At 36.3% G+C, this 24,823-nt stretch overlaps 1 protein-coding gene across 1 annotated transcript in view; it reads right to left on the bottom strand.

Moving 5' to 3' along the window:
• Positions 1–24,823, bottom strand: part of CASD1 (CAS1 domain containing 1) — a 72,583-nt gene that overhangs the window by 11,627 nt on the left and 36,133 nt on the right. The window contains exons 5-11 of the mRNA XM_007939803.2: positions 24,503–24,565; positions 14,615–14,659; positions 13,662–13,785; positions 11,530–11,744; positions 8,878–9,300; positions 7,504–7,593; positions 33–152 (exon numbers count right to left, since the gene is read on the bottom strand). Of these exons, the coding sequence (XP_007937994.1) occupies positions 33–152; positions 7,504–7,593; positions 8,878–9,300; positions 11,530–11,744; positions 13,662–13,785; positions 14,615–14,659; positions 24,503–24,565 (1,080 nt within the window). The remainder of the gene's footprint in view (positions 1–32; positions 153–7,503; positions 7,594–8,877; positions 9,301–11,529; positions 11,745–13,661; positions 13,786–14,614; positions 14,660–24,502; positions 24,566–24,823) is intronic.

Genomic DNA, 24,823 nt, shown 5'->3' on the forward strand with positions numbered 1-24,823 from the left:
AAGAAAAGGAAAATAAATGAATGTATTCCTACCTGACATACTCTATGGATTCCAAAGTCTCCTTTGATCCAAAAGTATGAGAAATGCCCATAACCTGTCTGAAATAGATATGCAGCAACCAGAACTCGAATGTGCATGTATACAGGCAAAAACTGTTGACAAAACAAAAAGGTAAAAATCCATGTTGGCATTAACTATGTTCTGAATTATAATTACACTGAACAAAGATAAGAGATCATCAGTATCACTTGGTATCAGCTCAATGAAAAGCTTTCTCAAAAAATTAGGCATATCACAGATGATTGAAAAACAGAGTAAACCACTTACTAGTTTTGTGACTTTTAAGTTTTTGAATCTGCAAAATAAAACTACTTCCTTCTTCCTCAAAAGGTTCTTGTGAAAAATGAATAAGATAATAAATGTGAGGCATTTTCAACATTAACTTGTACTCAGTTAGAATTCAATCTATGATATTGTTGTTGTTATGTGCCGTCGAGTCAGACTGACTCATAGTGACCCCTCCTTGGATTTCCGATGCAGTATCACTACGGAAGTAGATTGCCCCATATTCCTTCTGAGGAGTGGCTGGTGGGTTTGAACCGCCAGACTTCTGGTTAGCAGTCAAGTATATAATTATTAACAACCATATATCCTAAATATAAAGGTTACCCTGGCTCTCACAATTTCCGAAAGGGAAGATGAAAAACAAAACAAACAAAATTCCTACATTTTTGGTTCCCACATAGAATTTAGAGCTACAAATAAAAGCCACATGACTATACTTATATTTTTTTCAAAATTATTTAATTATTTAATAAAAAATTGTGTTCATGTAGACACAATTTTAAAATACTATTTTCTCACTCTTATTTTATGAAACAATTTTATTTTCAACTTCCACATCAGTGTCTTCATCACTACACAAAACCCCTTACAATCATTTACCATGGTTTTTCAAAGCACCACATCTTCACTTCTAGGGTGAATGAAATACAGCACATTCTTAATCTCCACATAGTGTGAGTCACTGGAAACTCTCTCATTTACAAGTACTAATTCTCATAACCTTAGAACACTGCCATTCCACCTATTCCTACCCATTGATCCTATAGGTGTATATTCGTGATCTCTACATTGTAATCATAAAGCCTGTTCAGTGACATCCAACTCTTACATTTATAAGGTCATTTATTTAGGGATGATTACAAAATCTGTGTATAATTTCTTTGGCTTCTATTTTAAAGATCCACCTAATCGCCTCTGTAAGTGTCCAACATGAACACTGCTCATGGCCATTTCCAGTTAATGTGTCTTCTCCAAATGATACTTTGTGGGATACAGTATTTTCAAAATACTGCATTTAAGTGGACATCTTAAACAAAATATTTTATCAGGTATTAAATGCATAGCATCTCTTTCTTTTCTAAGGAATAATGTTTATTTGGAAGAAAAATGCCTGAGCTTATAATTGGGTCCTACATTCTTTTACATGGCCTCCATTCTAGCCAAACTGATTCTTTGTCTTCTAAGCAAGCCCTTGGTAAGCTTCTGTGCCAACACTCCTTTGTTTGCCATTTCTTCTACCTTGGAATGTTCTTCCCTTCACCGCATTTTGCTTATGCAAATCTCATTCTTTAGAGCTCTGTTCAAATTTTCCAATATTTACTATCAGATGAAAGCAATTTCTCCTTACTCTGAGTTCCCTGAGCACCAACAATCTATATATCAAACTTAGATGCTTCATTTATTGCCCTGAATGATGTTGTGGTTGTTAGGTGCCACTTTAGCTCCAACTCACAGCGACTCTATGTACAACAGAATGAAAGGCTGCCTGGTCCTGTGCCAGCCTCATAATCCTTCCTAGACCCAAGCCCACCGTTACAGCCACTGTGTCAATCCATCTTGTTCAGGCCTTCTCCTTTATCGCTGACCCTCCACTTTACCAAATACAATATCCTTCTCCAGGGAATGGTCCCTTCTGACAACATGACCAAAGTAGGTGAAGCAAAGGCTGGCCATTCTCGCTTCCAAGGAGCATTCCAGCTGCACTTTTTCCAGGACAGATTTCTTAGTTTTTCTGGCAGTCCATGGTACTTTCAGTATTCTTCGCCAACACCATAACTAAAAAAGATCAACTCTTCTTCGGTCTGTCTTGTTCGCTGCCCAGATTTCACATGCATATGAGGTGACTGAAAATACCATGGCTTGGGTCAGGTGCACCTCAGTCTTCAAAGAGACATCTTTGCTCTTCAGCACTTTAAATAGGTCTTTCATAGCAGATTTGCCCAGTGCAATATGTTGTCTGATTTACTGACTGCTGCTTCCATTGGTGTTAATTGTGGAACCAAGGATTATGAAATCTCTGACAACTGCAATCTTTTCTCCGTTTATCGTGATGCTGCTTATTGGTCCACTTGTGAGGATTTTTATTTTCTTTATGTTCAGTTGTAATTCATACTGCAGACTGCAGTGTTTAATCCTCAACAGAAGTGCTTCAAGTCATCTTCACTTTCAGCAAGCAAGGTTGTATTGTCTGCATATTGCAGGTTGTTAATGCATACCTGTCAGTTTGTCTTACTGTGATGGATTGTGTGTTGCGTGAGGCTGGACACTGTGCCACAGGTATTTCAAATATCAGCAGGCACCCATGGTGGACAGGTTTCAGCAGAGCTTCCAGACTAAGACAGTCTTGGAAGAAGGAAGGGGCCATCCACTTCTCAAAGAACTGGCCAGTGAAAACATGATGAATAACAGTGAAATACTATCTGATATATTACTGGAAAACTTGATGGAACAGTCCTTAACCATAGTTCTTTTTAAATATCTTATCTTAACATCAGACCAGGAATTTTCAAAGAAAATAATAGAACCACAGAGATGAATGTAAAAAAGTACTGCTGTAATAACTCAGGGTTTATCTAATATCTCAATCTTGAATGCCCTCTAAAATATCCTCATCACCTATTTGTCTAAATACCTTTTAATAACAGAAGACATACAAACTCCCAAGGCAATCCATTTGATTTTTAGTCATTAACAGCTATAAAGTTGAAATCTAATCATAAGTGAAAGCTACCAACTTCAGCCCTCTAAACAGGGGTATCCAATAGAAATAAATTCTGAGACACATATATATTAAATGTGGCTACTAAAAAATTAAAAAAGTTAAAACAAACAGGTGAAATTAATTTTAATATATTTTATTTAACTTCATCAATATACAATTATCATGTCAACATGTATTGAGATATTTTACACTTTTTTATACTAAGTTTTTGAAATCTGGTGTGTATTTAACACTTATAAGACATCTTAGTCACAATAAGTTAAATTTCATGTGCTCAAAGGTCATATGTGGCTAGTGCCTACTACTATTCTGGACAGTCTTGCTCTAGAGCCACACGTATGAGCTGATCACTCTTACACTGAGTAGCCATACACATATTTTAAAATCTATGTTAGGCTCTGGAAGTGTAGTGCCCAAGGCACTTGACTGCTAACCAGAAGGCTGGTAGTTCAAACCCACCAGCCACTTCTTGGAAGGAAGGCTGGGCAATCTACTTTTGTAGTGATACTGCCTCGGAAACCCAAGGAGGAGTCTCTGTGAGTCAGGTCTGACTTGACAGCACATAACAACAACACAAAAACATGTAAAGCCTAGGGAAAACATTCTCTATTCCTTTAACCACTCTCCATAAATAAAACAGATTTTCAAATTCTTTTAAGGCTGAGGCTGGGAATACAAAGTTGTGACTTGGTTGTTATATTTAAACAGTAAATATAGTTCATTTAAACAGAATTAAGCACTATCAAACAGTTTTCCAAGTTCCTGTGAACTCTGGCTTATTATAAATTTCAAATAATAGTTTCTCAGTTTTTTATTTTAAGATATTTTAAACCAACAGAAAAGTTGCAAAAACAGTACAATGGAGACCTAATTACCAAACTGAACCATTTGAAAACTGCAGACCAGATGACATCACTCCTACTTATTTCAGCAAGTATTTCCGAAGAATAAAGGAGAGTTTCTTATATGATCTCATTACCATTATCATACCCAAGAAATTTAATATGCATGTAATAATATCTAGTATGCAATCCATATTCAAATTTCCTTTACTGTCCCAGTAATAACCTTTATAAATTTTTAAAATTTTGTTTTTGATCTAGAAACAACAATCAAGGATCACATATTGCATTTAGTTGTCATGCTCTTTAGTCTCCTTTAATGCAAACTGGTTTTTTCAATGATTCAAGTATTACCTACAGCAACATTTTAATATTAAAAATAGTATTTGAAAATCCAATTTTATCAAATTTGTTAGACTGAGTTCTAGTTCTATTCTTTCTCAAGTCCCACAAATTTTCCTTCAAGTTATTTTATTCAGGTCCCTTCATGAAAATTATTTGTGAACTCTCAAAAAAAAAAAAAAAAAAAGAGAAACTCATAATGGAGCACAAAATCATCATCTACTGTACAGCTAACTTACTGCCCTCTCAATGTTCAATTCACAGTGTTTTATTAATAATTCATATAAATTATGTTGTAAAAAGAATATTTATACTAACAAATTAAATCTGTTAGACCATCTGGATTATTTTAATAATCCCCTGGAATTTCTGACAGTTTCTTTCTATTTTAGTATAAAAATATGGCACAACTAAAGTTTGATATGTTGTTTTTGTTGTTGTTATGTGCCATCTAGTCGGACCTGACTCATAGCAACCCTTCCTTGGGTTTCTGAGGCAGTATCACTATGGAAGTAGATTGTCCAACCTTCCTTCTGAGGAGTGTCTGGTGGGTTTGAACCGCCAGCCTTCTGGTTAGCAGTCAAGTGCCTTAGACACTATGCTACCAGATATATTTTACTCAAAATAAAAAGCAGTCAGATTGTTTTTGTGTGCCATGGAGCTGATTTGAACAAACAACCCTACAGGACAGGGTAGAACTCCCCATAGGGTTTCTTTACAGGAAGGAGCGCTTTTGGTGCAGTGGTTAAGCAAGCTTGCTGCTAAATGAAAGGTCAGTGGTTCCAAACTACCAGCAAAGATGTGGCAGTCTGCTTCCATAATGATTACAACCTTGGAAACCCCACGGGCAGTTCTACTCTGTCCTATAAGGTCATTATGAATCAAATCCATTAGACAGCAATCTTCAAGGGACCAGTTCACCATGTCTTTTCTCCCGTGGAACAGCTGGTGGGGGCAAAATGCCAACCTTTCAGTCAGCAGCAAAGCACTTTAACCACTGCAAGACCAGGGCTCCTTACATTAAAATGAGGTCAGCAAAATAATCGTGGCAGTTAAATAGAGTTTTTAATGAGGGTCAAACCTCAAATACTCAAGAATCAAATGCTCAAGTTCCAAAATGTTAAAACTCATGCTAATAACGCTCTGCCAATGGAAATACAGTTAATTTTAACCACAAAAATCCTATAAAAAAGAACTAGGATATGTTACTTTATAATAACAAGTGATCTGTTAATGGAAGATATGTGCTTCTAAAACAGATTTTTTTTTTTTTTTTAATTGTAATTTAGGAAGTATTGGGATACATTCTAAGAAGTATCAGAATTCTAATTTGGCAAATGATTAAAATAGAATGCCAAATTCCTTTCATTCTTTTATTGTCTAAATCCTTCCTGGAATCACTGAATTGAGGAACTTAATCTGCCATTAACACGTCTTACTTTCTTTTTTTTTTTTTTAACAGTGGCATCATCATTTAATGTGTCAGCAATTAATTATGTCTCTAAGTGACATTTTCTTAAAACTGAAACTTTTTTCCCAAAAAAACTAAGTTTTTATTCATGTGTCAGAGATATTTCTAGAATTCAGTATTCATCTCTACTTCTTAGAGAATTTTCTGGGTTTATCTTACAAATGCTGAGCTGAGCTTATACATGTTCTCCTATGTCCCTCTCTCATTGCTCTGTGTCTCTTGTCCTGTGTCCGCTCTTTTGTAACTACTCGTACTTACTAGTTTCCCTCAACTACAGGGTCACCGGATATGTGTATTTGTGTTGCCACAAATACACATATCATAGCCATACACTGTCAGTAAAAACTGTACTTCATTACCCTGCCTTCTTGTCCTTCAAGCCATTCATAAAATCACCAACAAATTTTGAAAATAATATTTATCTTCTAAGTTGCTGCTACAGAAATTTGAAAATACTTCCTTTCTGGGCAATATTCATCCTATTATCTCAATTTATCATTGATTCAAATACTGTTCATACGCATATGCTTTATATAAGCAAATAAAGTAATAAAAAGCAATTCAATGGTCCCCAAATTATGAGTGCTTTTCAAACTTTTTAAGCATATTTTATAGAAGTTAGTTTGTGTCTCAATTATAAAAGTTTGGGTTAAAAGTAGTTACCAGAGCTCAGAAGCATTACTTCAACTGTAATGTAGCAGGAATGTGTAACTCAGAATGAGTATTTCTTTTTCTATCCCTGCCATATCCAAGGTGAGCACAGACCATTAGAACCCTAAGTTGTTTATGATACCAAGGGAGAAGGAAAAAATTATGTTTGCCCAGGTACAGCAGGCATGAGGAGATGAACAGGAAGAGATCTCCCTGGCATGGATAGGGTGACACTTAAGAAGACACACTCTACATGTCTACACTGGTGTCCATCTGTGTCTGAGGGTCATATTCTTTATTTGAACATCACAGGAAAAAGATTGATAAATTTTCTATACTTCAAAATGGTAAAAATAATGTGGGGAAAAAAGTATAAAAATAGCTGGTCAAACTTCTTAAAATGTAGGAAAGGGTAAAATAATCCAATAGAATAATCTAATTTGATCTCTTCTGATTGATTGTTTTCTTTTAGACTGGTAAACTGCCTATTCTAAATCTTTGCAATTGTCATCTATAAAGCTTCTTGATAATTTTAAATTAGTTGTTCAATTAGATAACATGATGTAATACCCTTAGATTACCAGCTCTTTAGACTACATGAACTCTTTCGTGATCCTTGGGACTTATATTGCTCATCAACATTTTTAGCCTGCCAGATTTCTTGGGAAGTTGCTATTCTAGTTGTAGTAAATGCTACCACCTGGCAGTGACCTGTATAACTGCATGAATCAGAAGAAACAGGCCTCACCCCATCAATTCTAACTCCAGAGTCTATTTGGGATATATGTGTCCCATATAGTTTTATCAAAATCTTTATTACCTCAAAATATTTTTTCCCATGATTTCAGTATGCCTTCCACTATTGAAAACATGTAGTATTAACCCAAAAATTCAATGAAAGGGTTAAAATTATGGCCCAGTAAGTATAAATCGATTATTGGGTTCTCTTACCTTATTTTTCATTTTTTTAAATTTTGTTTTAAAAATCTACATTCTCAAAAAGTCAGGTTGTAGGAAAAGAATGGGAAGGGAGAAAGGTTAGGGAAGAAGTACGAAGGATCTCTAAATGATGGGGAATACAAAGCCCATTATTTCCTATACTTTCTGAGCTTAAAATTCAAAATACTTACTGTACTTGCTCCAGAGATATGATAAATCAAAATCACAAGTTGCATCCAGCCTTTCCATTCATCTGTTTGTTCTCTATTTAACACTTTGGTCTGTATAAAATAATCAAATTCTGTTTTAAGAATTCATCATGATGTAATTATCTAGAAAGTATGTATTAAAATGTATGCTATTGAAACTTATAGTAAAATTTATATAAATGTAAAATTTACATGTTAAAATTTTTCTTACGTGATATAAAGTTAATGTTTCTGTCAAAAATACCAAGAAGACAAAAAAAGCTAAAAATTACCCTTTTGTTTCTTAACAAAAGACTTGTTAAAACTCTTAAATATGATATAAATATGAAGAAGAAATGTGGAATATTTAAGTTGATCTTTATGACTTTAGGAGTGCTGGTGGAAGCTTTTGGCTACTAATCAAAAAGTTGGTGGTTCAAACCAACCAGCTACTCTGCAGGAGAAAGATGAGGCTGTTTGCTTCCCTGAAGAGTTAAAGTCTTGGAAACCTTACGGGACAGTTCTACTCTCCCCTATAAAGTCACTTTGAGTTGGAATTGACTCAATAGCAGTGAATCTGTTTTGTGGGTTTATGATTATACATCAAGATTACATTAAAATTAAGACAGATATGAGTAATTATAAATCTAAAAATGATTTTTTATAATTTTTTGTAATAAAATATTACAATCTCAGAAAGGATCTTACAGGTCCCCTAAACTTTGTAGTTGGAAAAATATCTTTATTTTTCCTAGTTGGCTTATTATTGCTGTACTTTATTTTTCCTAGTTTATTCCCACTGGAGATGAAGAATTGGTTCATCACCCTCATATGAGAGTTATTTAACACAACAGAATTCATTAATTCAAATCATGGCTTTTAAGGAAATTACATAAATATTGTAAGCAATGACAGCAATTCTAAAATAGGAAATACAGAATATTTTGAGTAATGGCCACATCATTATATAAATTCTAATTTGTGTATGTGTGTGTCTGTCTATCTGTAATACATATGAACATATGTTTGTAAATATAGGCATTTGCTAATGTAATTATATTTTTAACTTATAAAAGATAATAGTATCTCATTACTAATATGAACATTATAAAATCAGGAGCACCTCCACTTCCTCTATCCTCAAGAAGGTAAAAATAACACTAAATCATGACATCTTTTTCACAAATCATATTTTCCAACTTTTTAACAATCTTCATGTGACTTTCTGAACTTCTTCCAAACTGTTCCTAAAGTACCACTAAGTGAAGTATAGAAGCCTTTGTATTTTCTGGCACGATAAATGATATTACTTCTTTTGCAAAGAATTTATAATGAGATAAGAAAGGCAACATAAACAAAAAAGAAAATTATTATTACCTCTTTAGTATTTTCATTGTAAAACACTCCCAAAACCAAAATGTAGATAATTGGAATAAAGAAAGATGAATGTGTATAAAATTTGTTTTCCTTCATAAATAGATTTGCACGGTCACACATATAGAAATAAGCCATAATCAGGCCAAGTTTGCAGAAAGACTGTAAAAGTATTTCTAATGGAGACACAGAGATATTGATAATATTTTTCTTTTCTTCTCCACTTTCCAAATCAGTACTTGGCTTATTCTTCCGATGAATATTACGATGAATTATATAAAAAATTAAATATCCAATAATAGATGAGGTGAAAAAGCAAGCAGCTAGTTTCTGTATGAGGGTAAGAGGAGGCCGAGGTTGACAACAGGAACCATCTACAGGCTTCAAAATCTTATTGCAGTACACGTTCATAAGAATCATAGCACTCTGTGAACAAATCAAGTTATTCCGTTATTATCTTGTCAGTAATGTATTTCACATTAGATTTTCTCCTGTGAATACTGCCACATTTTCAACAACTGAAACCAGAATGCTTTTTTACTTTTTGCTACCATTTTCCAAACACTCATGCAAGTAATATTATTCTTTCAACCTCTACTACGTAGTGCAGGGTTTTTCATACTTTTTTGACTATGACCTACAAATAAGAAATTCACTTTACAGTGAGACCCAGAACACACATATAGGAAACAATAACCATCTTTACTATTTTTAATACATTTTTCTGATGTACTCCTTTAAAAAAAAAAACAAAAAAAAAACTGATTTCATGGCTAATAGGTTATGACCTTCAGTTTAAAAAATACTGCCATATGTCAAGGATCAAAGAAGTTAAATGAGCAGACTTTCCCAACAAAAGATACCAAGATATTTAAGACAGAATCTCAGTCTTTGGATGTGAAACAAGAATGTAGACACACTGCCACTGGAGGGGGGGAGTCCCAGCTAGCAGTATTTGCTGCATACCTTTCATTTTGTTATACCTTATAAATCATTTAGGATTCTATTGTTTTAAGATTTCAAATGTGAATTAAAATGGTGAATCATCAACATGGTTTGATTATAATAAAAATCTTCTATGTAAACTAACTGTCAAGATTCTCTCTAGTTCAAAGTTCAGTCAAACTCTAGTTTCATAAAAATTTTGTGGTTTAGGCATCTGTGGGACTCTACATGATGTTATTAAGCCTATGCTTTCAAAGTACTCAAATCTTTAGACAATCTCACCTTTAAGCCCTGAGACTTCAGGAATTTTTGTGCCTAGCATTCCTGCAGGTAGTAATCTACAGGTTCCAATCAAAATTCTTAACCTACTTCTAAACTAGGTTCACAAAGCCCCTTAATCAGTATCTAGAACTGTGTGTATATGCAATTTACATGTTTTTCAGCAAAAAAGTAACTAAACTCTTGCTTTTCATATAATACCCAAAGGATATATGGTATTCTCAAAATGTGCCCACTGCTTTACAAAATAACAATAACGTTAGTATGTTTTAATGGTGGTGAAAATGTGTAATTATGCAGTTCTCTTTTATATTTAACCTAAGTCACTTTTGGTCAATCAACTTGGATAAGCTGAGTATCTACCATGTACCTTAAACAATGTTTAGGGTACAAGATGTATAAGATAATAATAAAAATCATTCTATATATTTTTTAAAATGTGCTCTTCACTTAAGCCTTATTTTATATATAACATAAAGCAGTGGTTTTCAAACATTAGTGTGTTGAGGACTTATAAACTTAATACACATGTCAGGAGAGATTTATGCGAGAGACCACCCAAGATATACAATTGGCTTCTATTAGCCTGCAGCAGCCAAGGAAGAAAGAGATCCATGAATGCAGAAGGAAATGGATTGCAAGCCTAACTGCCATCATGAACTACTACTACCCTCTTTGCCCCAACACTAGAAGACGTGGATGGCGCCTGGCAACCATTATTGAATGTTTTAATCAAGGACCCAATAGTTGGATCATGTCAAATAAGGAAAATTACTGAATAGAACTTCAAATTATTATGGAAACCACACTCATTGGATCCACTGAAATTAGAGGAACCCCCAAATCTACTGCCCAGAAATAATCTTTAAACTTTGAACTGAAAATTATCCCATAGAGTCATCTTCCAACTAAGTAATAGTTTAGCTCTATTATTTAAGAGTATTAAGGGTATTCTCCTCGGGCACTGTGCTCTTTTAAAGAATTACCTATATGAGATCAAACTGACAATAGTAAAAGCAAAGATGAGAACTTTTAGGGGCAAAGAGTCTAAGTTAAGGGTGTTGAAACAATATGGGTAAAGATAATGAGAAGTGACACAATGTGAAGTATGTAACCAATGTCACTGACGTATATGTGTAGAAATGCTTTGTATATTTTCACCACACACACACAAAAAAGCGACTCACAAAGTTTCATTTCCTCCCTCTCATAACTTCTTTCTTTTTCTTAAGAGTATACTAAATCTCTCATTTCTTACATATTCACCTAGGTGATGGAAAGCAAAATTATTTCTAGATCTACCTTCAGATAAAATAACTAGAATTAAAACTGCAATAAAATAAAAATTACTCACAACATTGTTATAGTGACTATACTACATCTAATTAGATATCATATTTTTTATCTACTGAGAGATGTAAGAATTCTTACGGTTTGTCTGCTTGACTCAGGAAGATGTAAGCCATCCAAAGATTCCATGATGGTTTCTTGAGCAATTAATTTGGAAACACTGAACATCTTAACATTTGATTTAGAATTTCTGGTGCTACTATTCAAAATACTGACTGCAGCTTCATTGTAGGCATCTATCTTCTCATTAGTGATCATTTTCCTGTTTTCACTTAATAGATCTTCATAAACAGGATCTGCACATGAAATATATTTTTTAATAGCACATTTAAAAAATTTCTATTGGTAGAAATTGTGATCATGAAAGTTTAACTAAACCTCATTTCAAATTTTGTTTTTAAAGTCCATATGGTTCCAGGTATCTAATAATTCATTTTTACATAAAGATGATCTAGGTTTCTTGATCTAAGACTTCCAATCTTATATTCAATTTTTTAGTCAATGAATTTTAAGTCAATTAACTTGAATTAAAACAACATATACGTTAAAAGAACTTTTATTCCTCTTCTCATGTATACAGATTTGGAGAACCAGTTTTATGTTCTAACATGTCTTAAGGGTAAAACTTTTGGATGCTGGGTTATACCGAGTAACAGTAAATGAAAACTGATGACAACCTGAATAAAAATAGCAACCGCTTTTTTTTTTTTTCCTCTTGCATAATCCTATAAAACTTTAATCATTCAATAAGAGAGTGGTATTATTGAGGATCAAGGTCTGACTATTCTCTTACCACCTACCTATATTTAAATTTTAAATTTATTTAAAATTATATTACTAAGAAAGAGAGTAACAATGAGGGTAAATAAAATAGAAATTGTGGAACAGATTATCACCATATCTTGTTACTTCTCTCAGCTTGACATTCAACTTAGAAATAATCAGAAGAGTCTCTTACAAACTACTTGAGTAGCTAAAACACTCCAGGCATTTCATATTGGCATTAAATGGGCATTCAATAAAGTCTTGAAATGAGCTGACCTAATGCCTACATCCTCTTAAAGAATTTCATTACCAAGTATAAATTGTTGTTGTTAGAGGCCATTAAGTCAATTCTGACTCATAAGCAACCCCATGTACAACAGAACAAAACACTGTCCAGTCCTGCACCATTCTCACAATCTTTGCTATATTGGACCCCATTGTTACAGCCACTGTGTCAATCCATTTTGTTGAGGGTCTTCCCCTTTTTCCCTGACCGTCTATTTTACCAAGCATGATATCCTTCTCCAAGGAATGGTCCCTTCTGACAATATGACAAAAGTAGGTAAGATGAAGTCTGGCCATTCTCGCTTCCAAGGAGGACCTGACTGCACTTCCTCCAGGATAGATTTGTTCGTTCTTCTGGCAGTCTATGGTGTTTTCAACATTCTTTGCCAATACCACAATTCAAAGGCATCAACTCTTCTTCAGTCTTCCTTATTCACTGTCCAGCTTTCAAATGCATATGAGGTGACTGAAAATACCATGGCTTGCGTTAGGTACACTTTAGTCTTCAAAGTGACAACTTTGCTTCTCACCACTTTAAAGACGTCTTTTGTGGCACATTTGCCCAGTGCATTATGATGTCTGATCTCTTCACTATTGCTTCCATGGGTGTTTATTGCAGATCCAAGTAAAATGCAATCTTTGGTAACTTCACTCTTTACTCCATTTATCATGTTGCTTATTGATCCAAGTATAAACTAGATGGTGCTAATTTACATATACTTTGTCAATTCCAAAGTATATTTACTTCTAATGATTCTAATATTCTGAGGGTTATTAATAATTTTTTCTATACATTTGTTTCTCAATCACAAAATACAGAATTTGTAAGAAATAAAAAAATTAGAGGTAAATCTCTCATCTACCTTTAAGATGATTTGATATATTCTGTAGTCCTTTGGCCTGCTAAGGCTCCTTGGAGGATACTTTTTATTTATGTATTTTTTACTTATTATATTTATCAGTCTATCTCTCCCCTAGACACATAAAAAGCAAGTAACTCAATTTCATTCTACTCTTGCAAATCTTGTTTCAAAATTTATTCTCACAAAGCAGTAATTTCGCTTCTTAAAATAGGAGATTATAAAAACCAATGCCATAAAATATATACAAGGAAAAAAAAATATATATATATATATATATATATATATTTATTTATTTCTTACCTTGTAAGACCCAATAAACATCACTAGTTTTTGCCAATTTTTCCAGAAGTGGGGCTATGGAAGTAATGTTCATTTTGTATTGGGAAAGTGCTTCACTGCTACCATTGTGAATCTTGATGGACCACTAAGAATAAGTAAATATTAAGAATTAATTCAGCATTTTTCACAGACAAATTAAAGGATATAATCTACCTACAGTAACAAAATTATTTTATAGTTGCAATTTTTATTCGATATTAAAACAAAATTTGGTTAAAGGTGGTCAAATGATTTTCATGAAATATATGATGGCAGAAAGATGCTATAAAATTACATTTTTAAATGTACAACATTCAAGAAAAATACAATTTTAGAGATGAAATAATACTAATATTTAACACCATTATTTCTACAATTCATTCATCTTTTTATTAATATTCACCAGCCAATTAATTATAACAGAACTTAAAACATAAGTGCAATCAAGAATTCTGTTCAAGCATGTTGTTGTTGTTGTTGTTATGTGCCATCGAGTCAGCCCTGACTCATAGCGAGCCCTCCCTGGGTTTCCGAGGCAGTATCACTACGGAAGTAGGATTGCCCAACCTTCCTTCCGAGGAGTAGCTGGTGGGTTTGAACTGCCAGCCTTCTGGTTAGCGGTCAAGTGCCTTAGCCACTACGCTACCAGAGCTCCCATTTAAGCATAGTAAATACTATTTATTAGTATATCCTTGAGAGCTCACATAGTGCCTAACGCACTTGACTGCTAACCAAAAGGCTGGCAGTTCAAACCCACCAGCCACTCCTCAGAAGGAAGGTTGGGCAATTTACTTCCGTAGAGATACTGCCTCGGAAACCCAAGGAGGGGTCGCTATGAGTCGGGTCCGACTGCATGGCACATAATAACAACAACAATGGTATATCCTTAACATGAAACAAAAATCATTATATAAAGAATATAGCTAGTAACTTACTGTGGCAGCTCCTGCTACAATTACATGGGGCTTTGCAACAGAGTCCTATAGGAAAAAACAACAACAAAAAAAACCCTCTATAATAATGTAGTATCCAGTTAAGGGAATAAATTCAAGTAAAATTATTTATTTTTTCATTAAAACTTAAATTCTTTTTCCTTGTAAATGTGATTTCATTTTCTAGAGTTTTTCTTGAGTCTTGTTATAACAAGATAGGTGTCTGTCCAGTGCCTAAAACCTTACATGGTTATAAAAGATGGCATGAGGAGTGTCTTTGAAGAGATATTACTGCTGCATATTTAAAAAAAAAAACCACAAAAACCACGGGAAGGAGAGATGCAATTCCTCTTAATTTGTCATAGCTTGTATCGATAATTCTTTGTTGCTCTTAAAAGTAAAGACAACCTATATGACTATGAGACCAGAACTAGATGGTGCTCAGCTACCACTGTCAACCACTCAGAGGGGGATCTAAGTAGGAGATCCTGGATAGAGTAGGAGAACAATGTGGGGAAAAAAAACTCTGTATCATTTGCGGAAAAAAAAAGGACTAGGTTTGCTGGTATGATAGAACCACTGAGACAATGGCCCCTAGCTGCCCTTCAGGTCTAGAATCAAACCCACTCTTGTGGCTTCCAGCCAAACAAGAGACAGGCACATGAGGTGAACATTTACACTAGGTAGAAACACTCCTTGGAGAGAACAATCATGGAAGAATAGAAGGGCTGTGTATGCACAAGGAGACAGCTCAGAGGGCAGGAGTGCATGGAAAGAAGGACACAGGGAAGAGGTATATGGGGAGGATGTGGGAGGGAAGCTGTTGCATTGTGGTGAATTGCAGTCAAACTCATGAGACAAAGTATATGTGAACTGCTGTATGGAAAGTGAATTTGCTCTGTAAACTTCCACCCAAATCACGATTAAAAAAAAAAAAAAAGTGAAAACAAAAACTAACCAAACAAAACCTGAAATCCACTATGACCTAATAATAGTCTGAACTCTAAGCGAAATACTTAGCAGAAAGCTCTGGCATATTATGTCAGCCAATTAAAAAGTATTCATGGATGCCTACAAGGTACACAGTGTAAATGTTAAATTTAACACAAGGTCAGTGCCTTAAAGAAATTTAAAATCTTTTGTGATTATTAAATCCAACACGTATTTAACCAAATGAACTGGTAGTTATTATAGACCACAATGTGAGGAGGAAAAAAGTAGACATCAATACCCAAATACAAACTGTATTATTAATGATACTACCAATTATATAGGCGCTCTGGTGGCGTAGTGCATAAGGCACTTGACTGCTAACCAGAAGGCTGGAGGTTCAAACCCACCAGCCACTCCTCAGAAGGAACATTGGGCAATCTACTTCCCTAGCTATATTGCCTTGGAAACCCAAGGAGGGGGTCATTATGAGTCGGATCTGACTCCTCCTTAGTAATTTACTAAATATTTTCTCTTAAATTAAGGAGCTCTGGTGGTGTAGTGCCTAAACAGCTACTCTGCAGAAGGAAGACTGGGCAATCTACTTCCGTGAAGTTTTACCACCTTGGAAATCCAAAGGAGGTTGCTATGAGTTGGACCCTTCTCATTCTAACTGATGCCTCAATTTATCATGTTTTTTAATTTGGCCTCCACCGTTCCACTAAAACTGGATTGCCAGATCCTGTAACTTCGTTTTACCTTACCTAGTTCCTAAAATGATGTTACTAACTATCCACCTTTTAAAATTCTTCCTTCTCCTGTGTGTGATATTACAATCTTTCCTCTCATGCTTTGCTCATACCCCTTTTACTGCCCCTTCTCAGAATCTTTTTGATTGTTCCATTCCCCATGAACTCTTCTGTTTAAACTCTAATTCTGTGCCTCTTCAATCTCTTCTATTCAAAAGACTTCAAAATTACCCAATCCATGCCAAGACTCCCATAATCTACTGAAGTAGCTCAGACTTCTTTAATGACTTCTGCTCACCTACAGGACGACACCTAAATAGTCTGTTTCTTCACAATTTAGTCTAACGGCCTACCATCACTATATCTCATCTTTCTCCGTTTAAAACCTTCTATGGTTCTCCACTACACTCAAAATAAATTCAACCCAATATCCTCATTTTCAGGAAATTCACCCTGAAGTATTTAGAAGTAATTAAAAAAAAAAAAAAGGTAAACATAAAATAAATCCAACTTCCTAATAATAGCTTCAAATATCACTCACAATCTAGTATCTGTTTACTTCCTTTCTTACCAACTTCCTTCAAAATAAAGTACATGAAAAGTACAACCAAAAGCAAATACAAAGAAGCATTTTGTATTCTAACTCCAGACACATTAAAGCTGCTAGTGATTTCCTGAATAAGCTATACTCTATTTTTAGCATCTTTGCACATGCCAATGTTGAATGGACCAACTCCAGGCTTTCACCTTTGAGATCAAATCCACTGCCACTGAGTTGTATTAGACTCATAGCGACCCCTCCTTGGATTTTCGAGGCAGTATCACTACAGAAGTAGATTGCCCAACCTTCCTTCCAAGAAGTGGCTGGTGGGTTTGAACCGCCAGGCTTCTGGTTAGCAGTGAAATGCCTTAGGCACTATGCTAGATCAAGTTATCTGAAAAGCAGCTTTCAAAAATGTCAAATATATTTAGTGCCCATCCTTTGTAACAACCACTCATCTTCAGTTTGTCATACTGCGGTGGTTTGCGTGTTGCTGTAAGGCTGGAGTCTATGCCACCGGTATTTCAAATACCAGCAGGGTCACCCATGGTGCACAGGCTTCAGCAGAGCTTCCAGACTAAGGCAGACCTGGAAGAAGAGGAGGCCATCCACTTCTCAAAGAATTGGCCAGGGAAAACCTTACGAATAGCAGTGAAGCACTGTCTGATATAGTACTGGAAAACTTTCTGAATACCCTGAAACATTGTCATATATAGTGTGGGAAGATGAACCTGAGGAAGATACTCAAAACACAACTGAGGTAGAGCTGCCTCCTCAGAGTAGAACCTAAATCCAAACTCACTGCTATCAAGTCAGATCCGAATCACAGCGACCCCTCCTTGGGTTTCCGAGGCAGTATCACTACGGAAGTAGATTGCCCAACCTTCCTTCTGAGGAGTCGTTGGTGGGTTTGAACCACCTGCCTTCTGGTTAGCAGTCAAATGTCTCAGGCACTACACCACCAGAGCTGCTCCTCAGAATAGACCCAACCCTAATGATGTGAAGGGAGTAAAGCTTTCAGGACCTCCACCAGCTGATAGGTCACAACTCAAAATGGGAAGAAACAGCTGCAAATATCCTCCATTAATGATTGGAACATGGATGTATAAAGCATGACTCTAGGAAATTGGAAGTTGTCAAAAATGAAATGGAATGCATAAAGATTGATATCCCAGGCATTAGTGAGGTGAAATGGGCTGGTTTTGGCCATTTTTAATCAGACAACCGTATGACCTACTATCCAGGAAAATGACAAACTTAAAGGAATGGTGTGGCATTCATCATCACAAAGAAAGTTTCAAGATCTATCCTGAAGTACAATAACGTCAGTAATAGAATAATATCCATATGCCTACAAGGAAGACCAGTTACTACTACTATTATTCAAATTTATGCACCAACCACTAAAGCCAAGTCAAGGAAACTGAAGATTTTTATCAACTTCTGCAGTCTGAAAATGATGAAACATGAAATCAAGATGTATTGCTTATTACTGGCGATTGGAATGCAAAAGTTGGAAACAAAGAAGAATCACTAGTATTTCGAAAATATGGCTTTGGTGACAGAAATGATGCTGGAGATCGCATAACAGAATTTTGCAAGACTAACGACTTAGTCATTGCAAATATCTTTTTTCAACAACATAAACAGCAGCTTTACAAGTGGACTTCACCAGATGGAGTACACAAGAATCAAGGTGACTACATCTGTGGCTAGAGGCGATGAGAAGCTCAATCATCAGCCAAAACAAGGACAGGACCTGATTGTGGAACAGACCATCAACTGCTCATATGCAAGTTCAAGTTGAAGCTGAAGACAACTGGAAGAAGTCCACAAGAGCCAAACTATGACCTTGATTATATCCCTCCTGAATTTAGAGACCATCTGAAGAGCAGATTTAATGCACTGAACACCAACAATTGAAAACCAGAGGACTTGAGGGATGACATCAAGAACATCATCCATGAAGATAGCAAAAGGTCATTAAAAAGACAGAAAAGGAAGAAAAAAACAAAATGGATGTCAGAAGAGATTCTGAAACTTGCTCTCGAATGGAGAATGGCTAAAGCAAATGGAAGAAATCACAAGATAAAAGAGCTGAACAGAAGATTTCAAAGAAAAGCTCAAGAAGACAAAGTAGTCTATTATAATAAAATATGCAAAGACCTGGAGTTGGAAAATCAAAAGGGAAGAACAAGCTCAGCCCTTCTCAAGTTGAAAGAACTGAAGAAAAAATTCAACCCTCGAAAGATTCTATGGGCAAAATACTGAATGATGCAGGAAACATCAAAAAAGATGGAAGGAATACACAGAGTCACTGTACCAAAAAGAACTGGTCGATATTTATCCACTTCATGAAGTGGCATATGATCAAGAACCAATGATATTGAAGGAAGAAGTCAAAGCTGCATTGAAGGAATTGGTGAAAAACATGACTTCAGGAATTGACTAGAATGCCTACTGGGATATTTCAACAAATGGATGCCCCGCTGGAGCCACTCACTTGTCTATGCCAAGAAATCTGAAAGACAACTACCTGGCCAACTGACTGGAAAGGATCCTTATTTGTCCCCATTCCAAAGAAAGGTGATCCCACAGAATGTGGAAATTATCGAACAATATCATACGCAAGTAAAATCCTGCTGAAGATAATTCAAAAACTGTTGCAGCAGTATATTGACAGAGAACTTCCAGAAATGCAAGCTACATTCAGAACAGGAGTGGAACGAGGGATATCATTACTAACGTCAGATGGATCTTGGCTGAAAGCAAAGAATACCACAAAGATGTTTACTTGGAAAGCAAAGAGTACCAGAAAGATGTTTACTTGTGTTTTACTGACTATGCAAAAGCCTTTGACTGTACAGCTCATAACAAATTATGGATAACACTGAGAAAAACGGGAATTCCAGAACACTTAATTGTGCTCACAAGGAACTGTGCATAGACCAGGAGGCTGTCATTTGAACAGAACAAGGGGAAACTGCAGTTTAAAATCAAGAAAGGAATGCATCAGGATTGTATCCTTTCACCATACATATTCAATCTGTATGCTAAGCAAATGATCTGAGAAGGTGGATTATATGAAGAATGTGGCATCAGGATTGGAGGAAGACTCACTAACAACATGCGATATACAGTTGACACAATCTTGCTTGCTGAAAGTGAAGATGACTTGAAGCCCTTACTGATGAAGATTAAAGACTACAGTCTACAGCATAGCTTACATGCCAATATAAAGAAAACGAAAGTTCTCATGACTGCACCAATAAGCAGTATCATGATAAATGGAGAAAAGATTGAAGTTGTCAAAGATTTCATATTACTTGGTTCCACAATCAACATCAATGGAAGCAACAATCAAGAAATCAGATGATGTATTACACTTGGCAAATCTTTTTCAAGTGCTGAAGAGCAATGATGTCTCTTTGAAGACTATGGTGCACTTAACCCAAAGTGAAAAAAAACAAACCCACTGCTGTCAAGTTGATTCAACTCATACCAACCCCTCCTTGGGTTTCTAAGGCAGGATCGCTATGGAAGTAGATTGCCCCATCTTCCTTCCTAGGAGTGCCTGGTGGGTTTGAACCGTCAGCCTTCTGGTTAGTAGTCAAATGCCTTAGACACTATGCCACCAGAGCTACCTAACCCAAGCCATGGTATTTTTAATCACTTCATATGCATGTGAAAGTTGGACAATGAATAAGGAAGACCGAAGAAGTTGATGCTTTTGAGTTGTGGTGTTGCCAAAAAATACTGAAGGTATCATGGACTGCCAGAAGAACTAACAAATTTGTCCTGGAAGAAGTGCAGCCAGAATGCTTCTTGGAAGTAAGAATGGCCAGACTTTGTCTGACCTACTTTGGTCCTGTTGTCAGAAGGCACCATTCCCTGGAGAAGGATATCATGCTTGGTAAAGAGGAGGGTCAACGAAACAGTGGAAGTTCCTCAACAAGATGGACTGGCACAGTGGCTGCAGTGATGGGCTCAGGTATGGCAAGGACTGAGACTGGCACAGGACCAGGCAGTGTTTTGTTCTGTTGTACACAGGGTTGCTTGCACTGGAGCTAACTCAACAGCATCTAACAACATCCTTTGTAAACACCTTGTATCCTGCACTTCCTCTATTTTAACATGTCACACAGCTTGCTTAATTACCTATATCTGCCACAAAGAAGCTTTCTGAGGGGAGGACTGTCATATTAACTAGTATACATGCAGTGCCCAGCCTAGGCCCTGGAATATGGCAGGTGATTTATAAATAGATACTGAATAACAATCTACTTAAGAGTCCTCTAAATTCAACTTTGCCTTTATGCCCATCTTAGGATTGTTCTAATAAGGAAGTATATTTTTTCTATCCTGTAGTTCTTCTGGAAATGCTATCTTCTTTACAAAGCTTTTTTTTTTTTTTTTTGCAGTGCCACATTTAATGATCTGAGAACATAATTTGAAAACTGAATACATCAAAAACCTAGGTTGCCAGCATCCTTCAGTAAGCAAAGCAACATGAAGCAACTACAGTGCCTGAAGGGAGGATAATAAGGAATGAAATAGAATAAAATAGAAAACTGTGGAAATTTAATAAACAATATTAACAATAGTACTGCTTTGTGGGAAAAGAATGACAATACTGGATTTTAAATACAGTATCAAATTGATCTCACAAACATATACAGAAGGTCAATGCAGTAATGGTGCCTTTAATCTTAAATGTGCCAGACACTTTTAAAAGTACTTAATATATTATACCATTTAATATTTACATATACCATTTTAGATGGATGCTTACAAAGCATTCTTAAGACCATCATCTATACTCTCACCATCCCCAAGTGCTATTAAATGACCCTCTATACACAGTCCTTTTACAGCGCATTTTGCTCAACTCTGTTAGCATATCATCATTCATCAGTTAGTTGATATTTACTAGATTTAGGCTGCAAAGTTCTCAATAGCTAAGGCATTTGACTGCTGAGCAGAAGGTTGGTGGTTCAAACCCACTGGCCACCCCGTGGAAGGAAGACTGGACAATCTACTTCTGTAAAGATTTACCACCTCGGAAACCCTAACGGGGTCACTATGGGTTGGAATGGACCGATGGCAGCAAGCTTGGTTTTTTTTTAAGACTATAATAAATTCCTAGCCACATTTCTAATACTGAGCACAAAGCTAGAATACAGTACATTGCAATAAAAATGTGACTCTATGTATTCTGAAGACCCAGAACCTTACACTAGAAGTAATTAATAAATAAGTAAATATTTTTTGAATGAATACAATCAAGTAATTAATCTTAGGTAATTACATGGTTATCTACTTCAGTAAGCTGAAATTTCCCTTTTTCCTAACAATCACAAGGAGTTTTACTACTCCCAAAACAAGTTTTAGCAAATTACAAAAACTTAAATTTTGGATATGCACTGTACCTCTATGTTAGTAAATAGCTTTAAAGTTTTCTGTGGTCTTGTAGGACTTATATATTATAATGTATTTATGCTTAACAGTGAATTTCTACTACTTCGATGGATACACTTTCAACTTCAGCACATATATGAAGCATATGTTTAAACTACTTTAAATATACCAACAACATTACAGTTCTGGATATTTTAAAACATCAATAAAAACAAAACCTGATATACTTACCTCCCACTTATCAATTATCTTGTTATCCAACATTTTGCATTCATGACAACAGTAAAAAATCTACTATCTGACTATTCTGCACATTAATGATGTCCATCTGGCAGCAAGGAACATTGAGGTCCCTGACTGGCAGATCCCATATGCACACAGAAAGGAAGTTACTACTGCACAGTACTTCACTGCCTGGGATGAAGGAGGGGGTGTGGTCTCCCCAAGTGGTTGTGGTGCCAGGTGGAGCAGAGGGTGGGCTGTAGTGAGACGGGCGGGGATGAGATGCTACCCGGTGGGTCCTGGGTGCCCACAGAGGGCTGAGGCTTGGGCAGCAGCATCCAGTGTCCTGAAGGTGGGCCATCCTTGGAGACTGAGAAGGAAGAGGGACTTTGGAGTCTGGCTCCAGCTCTAAGCCCTGAAGGGCAACTGGGTTAGGCTACGGTCAGAAGGAGCCCTCAAGCAGGGCACTTGGGTATCTAGGGTCCGCAAGGCCCCATGTCAGCTGCCTAGCATGGGTACAGACCCTTGTGTCCCTGATGCCCCCTCCTGAGCAGACACAAGTGGGGGTTGGCCTGGCTACCTGCCCCAGGATAGGGTCAGGTGCAGTTCAAGGCCTCAGAGGCGGCTCTGGATTGTCACTTCTCATGGGATCATGGGGGCAGATAGAGGACAGGACCAGCTAGTGAGAACCAGGGATACTTGGACAATGGGCTGGCGGGGGGACCCACCATGAAGCAGCCCTCCCCCTGCAGAAGCCCTCCCCCTGTAGCACCCAGGCCCTCCCACCTATGGACTGCTCCCAAGAAACTCACCAAGGATGTTTTGGTGTCACTGAAGGGATAAGCCAGGGCCGCCACCCATCCTGGAAATATAGTGAGGGCAGGAGAGGGAGAGGACCTTGGGAATAGGGAAGGGAGCAGTTTTTGGGCCACCATGACTCTGAAGACTGGATGGCCTTCCCCTGCAGGGCAGTAGTGGGTGCCAAGCTCTCCTGAGGTGATGTGGGGTAGGGGTAGGAGGCAGTGGCAGGGACCTCAGCAGGGGGCCTGTGGGATGATCACAGTTTAGTTGAGGGGGTGAGGTGATGTGGTTAGCCTCTACTTTTACATAACACTGATTTTCACACAATGCCTAACCAAGTGAGGAGTGGGTGTATATGCAGACTCCAATTTACCAGAATGATGAATTCTAAAAGTTGTTTGTATGTTTGTTTTTTAGAAACATATGCATTTTCTCAGTGTTAGAAATGTTGACCAGGTTCCCACAGGATCCTACAAAACTATTTAATGTATGATGTAGTTGCAGTACATTTAGTACAAAAAAATGCAGTACCATTTAGCATATAAAAAGAAGCAAAGAAAAACATCACCGCACCAAAATAATTCAGCAAAACAAGGTTAATGAAATTGAGTATTGTTTTATCCATCCCAAGTGCAAATACCTCTGGCAAAGAATACAGACTTAATTAAAGGACTGACAAGGAGCTATATGGAGACTACTGTGGAGTTTCTAAAACAAACTTATGAGAAACTTTGATTTTATAGGTTAACAGCTTGTTTGCCCCTTAATCTAATTTATCTCCAAACATTATGAGTCAAAGATTATGAGGTATGTCTTTGGGTCACAAATGTAATGATAAAAGGGAAGACAATAGGTTATCAAGAAAAAGAAAAGACCATGTTACTTGAAGTATCTGGGCACATGTTTGAAGGAAAAGGAATGTGTACATGTGCTATGAAAACTGCTGGGTTTCAATTAACAATGATGTAACAGTAATTAAAAAATTTAAGTCTGGTGTAAGGATAATGTGCTTTAGGATTAAAATGATGGGAGTTGGAAAGAAACAGTGGAGTAATAGTTTCTCCTCTCAAGTGACAAAATCAGTCTGGCACAATTTAGTTGCTATCAGGAAGGTGGGTATGAAGTATAAGAGACAGGTGAGTAAGGAGAAAAAAATAATTGGTGCTCAAGGATTTTTAAAATGTGATCGCTCCAAATCAGAAAAGCCTATATGTATTTTCAAATACAAACCTCAGTCCACACTTTGATACACTGTTTCATAGAACCATTAACTTCTGGGTGCCAGAGAAAATCCTAGAAGAGAAATATAAAGGAAAAAAAAAAGTCTAAGGCACTGTTATATCCACCATTAATACTGAATATTAACATCTCTCTCACAGAGTGCTTAAAAATAAAACACTACCGTATCTAAGACACACTCAACTCTCTTTGCACTTTGGCAACTCTCACAATAGTTCCTGCATTCACTTTTTTTTTTTTTAAATTATGATTTGGGTGAAGATTTACAGAGCAAATTCACTTTCCATACAGCAGTTCACATATACTTTGTCT

Source organism: Orycteropus afer, unplaced genomic scaffold, assembly GCF_000298275.1.
Source record: "Orycteropus afer afer isolate SDZICR_OR568_19922 unplaced genomic scaffold, OryAfe1.0 scaffold00063, whole genome shotgun sequence".
In the NCBI taxonomy this organism is placed as follows: Eukaryota; Metazoa; Chordata; class Mammalia; order Tubulidentata; family Orycteropodidae; genus Orycteropus; species Orycteropus afer.